The 11,593-nt window shown below is 37.0% G+C and overlaps 1 protein-coding gene across 1 annotated transcript; it reads right to left on the reverse strand.

The window, feature by feature from the left end:
* Window positions 1-300: 300 nt before the first annotated feature.
* LOC145574335 (ABSCISIC ACID-INSENSITIVE 5-like protein 2) lies at window positions 301-5,915 on the reverse strand. Its single transcript, XM_081632095.1, has 4 exons — window positions 5,732-5,915; window positions 4,480-5,251; window positions 4,275-4,346; window positions 301-595 (listed from the first exon to the last, which is right to left on the reverse strand). The coding sequence occupies exons 2-4, from the start codon at window positions 4,987-4,989 to the stop codon at window positions 515-517; spliced, it is 663 nt and encodes a 220-aa protein (XP_081488221.1). The 5' UTR covers window positions 4,990-5,251; window positions 5,732-5,915; the 3' UTR covers window positions 301-514.
* Between the last annotated feature and the right edge of the window lie 5,678 nt (window positions 5,916-11,593).

The raw sequence follows: 11,593 nt of genomic DNA on the forward strand, positions 1-11,593 counted from the left end.
AATTTGTTTTCAAATTTCATGGGAAGTTTAACTTATTTTGTGGGAAGTAGAACTTTGCTAGGAAATTTCTTATGCTCATGTCGACAATCAATCTCTCCAATTCTCACTTCCTAGGAAATTAGACTTCCGATGAATTAGAATGTCAAACCAACAACCAATTCCTTGGCTTTCATTTAATTGCATCATTTTTATTTTCACGTGTTAATGTATGATTTCAATCATTAATACAAGTATGTTTAATTATGAATAGATAAAAGTTGATACTCGTATTTTAAAAATATACTACATACATTAATAAGATTATAACAGAATATCACATTACTATAATTTTTTTTATTCAAAATATAAAAATTCATAATTATACAGAAAGATGAGCTATAGTTTAATCAAGAAGCAAGATTGTCTAACAAGACATAGGGAGTGATTTCATGGGGACAAGTGATTGCAACATTAACAATACATAAACTAAACTGAAAGCGCCAGAGGCCTAACCTACAAAATCTTTACAGACTCATTAAAAAACGGCTGAGCTGGTTCTCCTTAGCTGATACCTTGGTTCATTAGACACTTCAACAGACAAACGGCTCTCCAGTTCCTGCAAAGGAAGTCAAAAGTCAAAACTATCAGAACTCTGAAACGGAAAGAGCACAACCAAAGAGAAGAGGGAAGGAGGAGCATAAAATAGGAAAGATGAAAGTGAATGTCTGAAAGATAAAGAAATGTAAGTCCTAAATACATAAAAAGAAAGCAAAATCAAACCTGTTTCATCAAATAGCCTCATGACGTAACTGAAGACAAAGGCAGACAACATAGTCTCTAAAAATTAAATTCTCTAATCTCTATACACGAAGATTACCAGAATAGAAAAGGTAACATGTTAGCTCCAAAATCAAGTAACCAATACTAGGACATTAACAAAGTTGACGAAAAAAAATCCTATAAAGTCCCATTTTGTTCCTACATACTCACACCCAAACAAATCAATCTGAACAATTGGACTACACTTCGATTATGATTTCATGAATTTAAGGGAAGAATATTATTGCAATTGCTTAAGATTTTAGAAATTATTGCAAGATAGCATCAAAGCGCTCATGCTCAAATCAGAATTCTTATTTAAGCTTCCACTTAAGAAATATTAGCATCCTTAGCCATGGGGAGTCTTTCTGATAAGAGGATTACCCATACACTTAATCATGAAGAGTTCCAAAGCAGGAACAAAATCATCAAAAGATACTATACCAAGGTTTTTAAAGTTCTGTAGATTTGTCACACAAGTTTTTGTTTTGTTTGTTTTTTTTCCCCATTGCACAAACTCATTACTTTTCGTCTTTCAGAAGAAAAAATAGAAAGAATTATCTTTTTTGGGGAGAGAGGGGGGGGGGGGGGTTCTAGTGAAGCATTTTCAAATATACCATCCACTAAGACCATTGGGCTGGACAGAATGTGATAAACTGTCACTTCCTAATAGATTGATACTTGATACAGAGTATCATGCAAAGCAATAATTTAGCGTTCCATGTGAGTATTAAACAATTATCAAAACCAATCCTAGAAAAGCCAACCCTTAACCCCTTTTTTTTCGTTTTTTTATCAACAGCTAAACACAAACTACAAAGAAAAAGAGCTACAAGAATGCCAACACGAACTAGCAATGTCATGTTGTGACTGATGCACACCATCACGGTCCCACCTGTAGGAGCGTACAAGCTAAGCAGATTGACTACCAAAAAAAAAAAAGGAAAAACATAACAATAATATTACATATTATCTATAGTCATCTCAAAATAGCTTTAACTATTGTTAAACTAAAAATAATTTTAAGTTCTCAAGATTAAATTTAGAACCAGATAATAACATTCTCTCCCCTTCTCTCAGTTCCTACTTTGCTACAGCCACATTCACCAACAAATCCACCATCCTCAATTCTCAGTCTTCCCCTTTCCTACCCCTGCCACAACCACATTCCCATATACACCATCAGTCCATGAACTAAACTCATTACGCTTTTGATCAACACACCAAATCCAACTAAAGATGCAATAGCCACAAGCCCACAAGTCTTTAAAAGTGAATTCCCATTTTCTAGAAGACAAGCAATTGCTTAAAGTATCATCCTCAATGCCCACATGTTCCTCGGGATTTAGAACAAAAACAATCTCCAGCAATTGCACTATTCACTCACTAAGCCTTCATTCACTTGCTATTCACTAAGAAAGTCCATCTCCATGCTTCACACTCCTCAAAGATGTCTCACAACTTAATCCACTTCATAATTCTAGTATGTAAGATGAAACAAAGGAGAAGCAAGAGAATAGAAGTATTTTCCTCACAGACATTTCCTTCCAGCAACCCAATTGCCAAACAAGAAAACTCACCTCTACACATCTACACTTGTAGCCTTTACCTAGAAACACAACCTTGATATTTGGCAACAATACACTTCCAACAATGGGATATGACTCAAGATAAAACACTCCCTTGAGTCCTTGACAAGTTCAAAAGCATTCATCACACCCGTGGTCTCTAAGCAGCAGTTAGCCTGACAAGTGAAAACCAACTCCAAATGTAACGTGTTGTTGCTTAGGAAACCCTACTAAAGACCACCCTCATAATAGGTAGTCAACTCCAAAATATCAAAATTTATATTTCACTTCTTTTCTTCAAGCAAATCATCATCACATATCGTGGATTATTCTTTTTCATCTGATAAGTCTAAACCCACATTTTCCCAAAGAGGTTTTTTTCTTGCTTATCAACCTTCATATAACCAAAGAGACACACCACCAAAAAAAACCACTAATTTAGCTAAATATTGCTACCTAAAGGCTGATAAACATTCTTAACACTTATTGAGACTTAAGGTTGTCGAGTGTTGTCACTTGCCAGCAATGACAGAATTTTCTACTGAATCTGACCGGAACAGAACCCCCATGTATAGACTGAACATCTCAACATCTTAATAAATCACTAAAAAAACCCATCAATTATACAGACTGAATCTCTAAGACATGAGTTATCCTAGCTTCTATTAGACTGGGCAATCATCACAATCAAAACACCCATAAAAGGAACGATAATCAGTTTCCTCAGTACAATAGGAACCACAATCATCCATACACTTATCTTAAATGATCTTGCCTGAATCCAATGCAACCTTCACCCCCAAAAAGGAACCACAAGAGATTCATTCAAAGAACAGGATTAGGTATGTCACCATTCACCATCATTCAATGAAGTTGGGTATATTAGCCTTCTATGTCACTATGTGCTTGTGATACATGACCTGGACCAAAATTGCAAGGTTTCTATCATCTAGATCAGAAGAGTTGGGTTTATAGTTAACAAAACTGCCAATTTAGGACAAATTGCTCAAGATGGGGATTCAGCCGAAGTCAAGTATTTGTATGTTGTGCAAAAAACAAGTGATGGACTACAATCATCTTTTTAACTTCAATGAGGGGTCTGTGACCTCTGGATGGTCATACGTGTGATTGTGTATGCCACAAGATCCCTTGTGTAAATTTCTGTAGAGAACACATTATTGACTACTTACACAATCATATAAAGGGAAAGAAGCCTATGGTTCTGACAGTGAAAACAAGCTTCAATGCAGCTGTTTCAGGTGATGCTAAATGAGATGAGCAATCTAGTGTTCTAGAATCCTAGTAACTAGTAAGAGATAGGTAGAGTGGTCATTCTGGATATCTTTTGAAAAGCAAAGAATGAGGTATAGAAACATTGTCAGAGCTAGAGAGGAATTTTGATTTATTCCCAGCTTATGTAAGGGCATGTGTGAGTTGGAACCTGGTAATCTGGCTTTAGTTGCACATAACTCTATTTTGGGAATGAATATTTTTTATTCCAAAAAGAGAAAGCCAGGGCAAAGAATAACAACCACTTGCTGCATGAAGTAAACACCAACAAGAGTGGAGATAGTAATTCAACTAAGACTACATACAATAGGGTATATAATATGAATATAAGAGCTTAGGCTATTACTAAAATAATCATAATAAATCTAAATGGATAGGTTTGTATTAAGCAATGCTAATATGCTATCAGTATCATACTATAAGTTTGGGCGTGAATCCTGTACAACAAAAGCTACTACCTTGACAAACACAAATTGCGGCAATCAAACATTACAAGTTAAAATAACTTATGCAAAAAAGATAAAGAAAGCATGCAAACCACCCATAACCGGACATAAGACAAAGAGGCCAATGGCAATACAAAACTAGAAGAGTTAAAAGTACAAGAACTATAATCACCTTCTCTTTCTTAAGCCTCATGTTTTTCTCCTCAAGCAGTGAAACCTTGCTGACCAACTCATTATGGTAAGCCTGAAGGTACATAAAGATACAAGAAAGTGAAGATTATTTATTTATTTATTTTTTTGAGGAAAAGTGAAGATTAATTAAGATTGGCAGAATAGAATCAAAATACTTTTAAACAGAAAACAATAATTAGATTAACCTGTTTTCTGGCACGAGAACGAGCAGCAGATTCCCTGTTTTTAATTTTCCTCTTCAGCCTCTTTTCAATGCCCCTCTCCATTGGATTTGAGGAAATCCTTCCCGGCCCTTCAATTGGTGTATCAGATATTGTGTCAATTGAAGGAGCCGGGGATAAACCCATTTGTTGTGAGAAACATTGTGTAGTATCATCCATATCTAAAGGCATAGGCATCACAGGACTTAAAGCAGTTACATCCATGGCTTCCGCTTTAGCCAAGAAGGCTTCTAAAGTCATTTCACCCATTGAAGGCTCTCTCTTTACTCCCTGACTACCGCCTTTAATCCTATCCTCTTGTTGTATCTCTCTCCACACCTCATCAACAATCTTCTCACTAACAGTCCTCGACAAACGTAGGCTTCCCTGACCTTGTAACGACCTAATCGATGAACCATTATTTCTTCCCTCTACACCAGCAGCCTGATGGATTTCAGGGTTCCAATCATTTTTAATAAACTCCTCAATATTCATGCTTCCTATTTTCTTACCTAAAACACCCAAATCAGTCTCAACTTCATTAAAATCCCGAATACACCGAGAATTTGTTTGTACATCAGGCAATTGTGTAACCTATCCAACACCTATGTCCAATTCTTCCATCCACTTATCCCCTCACAAACCTATCATCATATATGGTCACAAAATCCCCAAAATCATGAAAATAATTACATAAACAGGACAATAATTGACTGTCAAATATCTGATTGTAGCTCTCCACAACTCTCCAGTTCATCTGCAACATACAATTCACTGTAAAATAAAATTCCCCAAAATTAAAAATAAAAAATTATCACTTTATCACTTTATTGTATGAACTGTATAAGTATAATTTGATTAGAAGTTCAAAACTTTTCAATAAATATTACAGATAGAGAGATAAGATATTAGTAGTAAACAATCAAAGTTTCAAATTCAATAAAAAGAAAACCCAAAATTCTTCAGAAATCAAAAACTTGAAAACCCCAGAATTTATCATCGCAAATTAACACAATCATAGCTACTAAAAACTTGATTTATATTCTGGGTTTTATTCAGGAGGATCAAAATATTAAACCCAGATGAACATGAATACAAAATGATGGAAAACTTCACTAAAACATGAAAACCCAGAAATTAGAACAGAAAATTAACACTCAATCAACTAATTAAACCCAGATGAAAATGAATACAAAATGATTGGGAAAAATAAGGGAAAGAGACAAAAATTGATTACCTAAGGAAAAAAAAAAACGGGAATCAAATCAGTGCAATAAAAATGTTGGGTTATTTTCCAACAGACGAGTTCCACGTAGTAGGAAACAAGACTTGAATGACAATCGTGGCCAATTTCGGTGGAGAGTCGAGAGGAGATGAGAGGAGAGAGACTGGTGATGGTGAGTTGCGAATTGTGTGTAAACTTCTTCTTTCTTTTGTTTCAACCTCTTTTTTTATTTTTATTTATTTATTATTATTATCAAAAACAAAAGTCATACAACCTACAATAAATTAGTGGGAAGCCGAGATACAATCTGGGCCCCCACTCCTCTAGCTATAGCAAATCCTACCCTAGTGAAGATATGAGCTGCAGCACGAGCCCCAATGTCTTGCGTCGTCGAGAACCTCTGAATCCGCTTCAGTAACGCAACAGCCTCCTTCTCTAATTCCCCAAGCGAAGAAAAGGAGAAGGGAATGAAACCATATCCAATCGCCTGACATCGAGCTTCATACTTAACCCGCTTCCGATGAGCAGCATCAGCCACAACTCGCCCAGGAATAAAGTCAGATAGCCCTGACTGTGTCAAAGGAGAAGACCCTGTCAAATCAATACAGACATCGCGACCACGATCCCATGAATAAAGTAACACATCCGCAGGTCTGAGGGCCTCGTCGTTCCCTCCAGCCAACCCAATGTCAACCTTTTTTCTCGCTGAAATCCCAGAACGATAACAAACATCAACAAGGGTATCCCGAACAACATTATGCCGATGTTTAATACCCACAATACCAGCACAAGACACCGCGTGATCACCGAAAATATCTCCAGCAAAAACCCTCGAACAAGCAGAGCACGACGTCGAGATAGAGAACAATGGAACACCCAACCGATAGGACAACACACAGCGATAAGTCTTGGCGTTCATCGTCTGACCCAACCCCGAAATAGGAACCGCCCGGAGCCAAGCAGAGGTGTGATCACCCTGCTGTGATTTCCACAATGCTGATTGTCGAGGAGTTAAAGAATAAGCAGATTCTGCAGAAGCGGTAATCTTTGTGAAATACATATCTGCCAATTTCTTCATGAGTTTAGGGGCAGCGACCTCACTCGGATTACTCAAAATGTCAGACTCCACTGTTCCATTAAACAGACACAACGCATCCTCAAAGGCACGTCCAAGACCAACAATGCCAGTATGCCGAAGAAGTTGTGTCTGCAACCTAGCAGACTGCAACCGAGAAGCAAGAAAAGCATAGTGACGAACATCACCTGCAGAATAAACACCAAGCCCTCCAAACGCAAATGGTAAGGTGGCAAGCCGCCACTGCCAATCACCAAACCCAGGCCCCGAAGCGGTAACAATACGCTCCAAGGAAGATCGAAGAGCTCCATCAAAAGTGCGCTGAGCTACCTCAAAAGTACTAGGAGGACAAGTACGTAATGCAAAGTAGAGTTTTGAAACTCCAGTACATGCCCTAAGTAACAACAGTTCACACTGAGGATCATCTAGCATAGCGACCTTATCCATAAGGGCAATGGTCTTGGTCACCCTTTGCATCACAAGCTCACCACAGAAACCAGAATCGGAACTAGCGGGACCTCCAAGCAACCTAACACCACGCAAAGGTCGAGCAATATTAGGCGGAAAGACACCCACCAGCCTGCTTCGAGGGTCTTCCGTAGGCCAGAAAACTTCAGTTTTTTCCACGTTAAGACATAACCCAGAACGAGGTCCTTCCTCCATAATCAACTGCAGAACTTGCCCCACCACCAAAGTGTCTCCAATAATTGTGCCGTCATCTAAATACCAAGCCTGAAGACATACATCAAAAGTCTCTCTAATTTTACACACCAGAGGTTGTAAAACCAAAGAAAAAAGCAAAGGACCAAGGGGATCACCCTGCTGCACCCCTTGAGATGACCATAAGGTTTGGTCCCCATAGTACAACCTGGCTGGATTAGAATAGCAGAATTCAACCCATCGCGAAATGCCTGGACAACGGCGACGTACCTCACTTAACATGACCGAACGATCAACCAGATTGAAGGCATTTTGAAAATCCACCAACAACATAGATAGACCCACATCAGAACCACGATCCTCAATTAACCGATTCACCGCATGAAGAATTGCCTCACCACCTGAAGAAACCCCAACACCAAATTGAAGGCCATCAAAGTAACTCCCTAAAGACTGACCAACCATAACAGCACCCACCTTCGAAACGAGACGCCGCCAAACCGTACCCACAGCAATAGGACGGATTCCACCACCGGGCTTGACAAGTGGCGTAAGAGGAGCACTAGCAATGTACTCTCCTAATTCCATAGGACATCTTCCAGCTAGAAAGAGATTAACCACCCCGGTAATAGAGTCAACCAACTCATCTGAGACTGCCACAGCTGCACCACTTAAGCAATCCATAAGATGTTGAGCACGCAAACCATCCCTACCACATGATGTGCCACGGGGGAAGCTCTTAATCCGATCCAAAACAACAGCAGAAGTCGTTACGAGATGAAGGTGATCAATAGGTATATCAGGCAAGGATGGAGCTGGAGATGAAGGGTGCTTGGACTGTAAATCCGCAAGAGTGGCGTCATTATAAGGAGCAACGCCTGAAGAAGAAAGAACCCGAACTGCAGCAGTGTAATGGCCATCGCAAATCTTCCTACGACACTGCTTTATATTACGCTCCTCCAAATCAATGTCCTCATCATCAACCACCGACAAAGTAGGAGATTCCTCCGCCAAAATTTCCCTCACAAGCTGCAAATTACCACCCGCTACATTCCAAGAACAAATAGCACGGGAAATACTCTCTTCCTGATGCCGACGTCTTACCGCAGACCGAGGGAGACTCACGACTACTCCGAGGGCGAAAGATTTTAAGGATGCAAAGAGGTAACACCAACAAAGAGACCCAATTAGAAATGTCATCAGGCTTAGAGATCACCTTATCAAGAGCACCTTTCAGAACCCGAGAAAACCCCAAACGACACTTGGGAGGGATAGACTTAACAGTGCGAAACCCCTTAGAGAAAAAACAATCAAGGAGAGCCACATCAAAACCACCGTTATGATCTCGCCCCTCACCATCCACATGACCAATACCATCTCGAGCAGGAGAAGAAGGAGCTTGCGGCTTGGTGAAATTATGAAGCACAAAACGAACAATACCATCTCCTTCATCAGGGGGCGAAACATCCTCATCCCTATCATGACGACACTTAGAACGAAACGTGTGCGTTTTATAGCAAACTCCACATAACCAAATCCCCATACGCCTAAAAGTAACTTCTGCCTCAAAAACAAAAGTCATACAACCTACAATAAATTAGTGGGAAACCGAGATGCAATTTGGGCCCCTACTCCTCTAGCTATAGCAAAGCCTACCCTAGTGAAGATGTGAGCTGCAGCACGAACCCCAATATCTTGCGTCGTCGAGAACCTCTGAATCCGCTTCAGCAACGCAACAGCTTCCTTCTCTAATTCTCCAAGCGAAGAAAAGGAGAAGGGAATGAAACCATAGCCAATCGCCTGACAACGAGCTTCATACTTAACCTGCTTCCGATGAGCCGCATCAGCCACAACCCGTCCAGGAAAAAAGTCAGATAGCCCTATCTGTGTCAAAGGAGAAGACCCAGTGAAATCGATACATACATCACGACCACGATCCCATGAATAAAGTAACACATCGGCAGGTCTGAGGGCCCCGTCATTCCCTCCAGACAATCCTATGTCAACCTCCTTTCATGCTGGAATCCCAGATCTGTAGCAAATATCAACAAGTGTGTCTCGAACAACATTATGCCGAGCATGACGTATCAATAACATAATATCAGTAACATAACTTATTATAATAATTATTATTATTTTTTTTGCGTTAATAATATTTTTAATTATCAGTAAATATCGAGCATGACGTATCAATAACATAATATCAATAACACAACATTAAACAGACACCAGCAATAACATGTGTCACTTTCTACTATTATTTTTTCCCTCCAAAACTCCCTTTTCCTTTTTAGCAAAAAAATTTTATTTTAGGAATATTTATATAATACAACTATAATAATATTCTAATCTTATATATTATCTTTATAATGATTGTATTTCTTAATATTTCGTGTTCTAATTACTTAAAATAGTTACACAAAATTTTGAGACCTTTAATATATATATATATATATATATATATATATATATATATATATATATATATATATATATATATATATATATATATATATATATATATATATATATATATATAATTGAGATAATGTGAGAACCAAGGTGAATAATAGGAACTAGGAACCAATCTCAGCCTTTAATCACGCTACATCCGACGGCTCACATCTCACCAACATTCATTAATGGCATTTTCGTAATTTTGCGAATTTTAAAACTTTTTTTTTTCCAGTTTTTTTAACTTTTAAGGCAATTTTATTTACTTTATGACTGATTTCATTTACTTTTACTAACTTTTCATATATACAGTTGCACAGCGAGGTTCAATGAAAAAAAAAAATTTATATCGGTGTTGATTTGAAATCTTATGAACCAATATAATTGAGTTAATTTTCTTTTAAATATTTCTATTAAAAATAAAGCTATTAATTTTTACTAAAATAGGTCATGCTTACATCGATCGTTTTGGGCATATGTCAAACTATCATTAAAAAATTTCCCACTAATAAAGTATTTGATGTCAGGTTTAAGTTTTTGTAAAAAAAAGATTTATTCTACTCAGCTTATTTTTGGAAGTATATTGTATAGGTTTTTTTTTTTTTTTTTTCTAACGAAATTAATTTATTAATAAAAAGACATACAACATTTACATTGTATAGTTTCATTGTTAATAACATGCATTACTAATGTAACATAATGTATACTATTTTTAAATATATTAATTAAAAAAAAAACTAATCAACAATAATATTTTTTTGGAAAAATGAAAACTATAATCCTACCGTTAGTGTGTCTTTCATAAACAATCTCAACTTTTGAAATTCCAGAAACAATCCCATCTTTGACATGGATATTCCATCATTAATCCCTTTGACCTACAATCTGTTAAAAATCTTTGCCTTACTCTTTAATTTCTCTTATATGCATTGCATTTGTTAATTTCACATGAGTTGCCTCATTTTTATATTATATCACAAATTAATTATATGAAAAAAGATTATCAATACCGTGCATCGCAAGGGCACAAATCTAGTTGAAAGTTATATTTGAGTTCTATACATTGAGATTGAGCATGCTTTCTCATTCTTGGATCTCTAATTTTCTTTTAAATCCGAGCCTAAAGTAAAATTTAATATGAGGTAAAATTGGTAGCAAGGATGGGTGTATCAAAGCTACAAGTTAGAATGAACAATCAAGTTGTGGTGATTGAATAAGAAGGCTCAAAAACATATGGAGGTGAATGTGTACATAATATTACAAGTTGCAAGAAATTAATTGCAAATTCAACTTGGCAAGTAGAGATTAAGCACGAGTTAATTAAAATAACAACTCGAGTTGATTTAAACCCCTCCTTTAAGTCATATTCTACATAATTATGTTGTAAGGGAGGATGTGCCAAATTTTATCTCTTTGGTGTAATCTTTTGTGTCTAATAATTTTCTGAGGCCTAGCCTCTCATTTGCACCAAAAATTAAGACGGTATAACAAGAGTTTACATAATTACTTCATATGTTTTTTTCTTATGTATAAAACACTTGTTCGAAGTGGAATTTATTAAAAGTGTAAACAGGACATTTAATAAAATGAGGGAATAGTATATTATGGTAATTAAGTACTCGTATAAGATTTGTTCAATTAACCTTATAAAAAATAAGTTTAGATAAGTCCATAAATTGAAAAGT

This window comes from Chenopodium album, chromosome 13 (assembly GCF_948465745.1).
Source record: "Chenopodium album chromosome 13, dcCheAlbu1.1, whole genome shotgun sequence".
NCBI lineage: Eukaryota > Viridiplantae > Streptophyta > Magnoliopsida > Caryophyllales > Amaranthaceae > Chenopodium > Chenopodium album.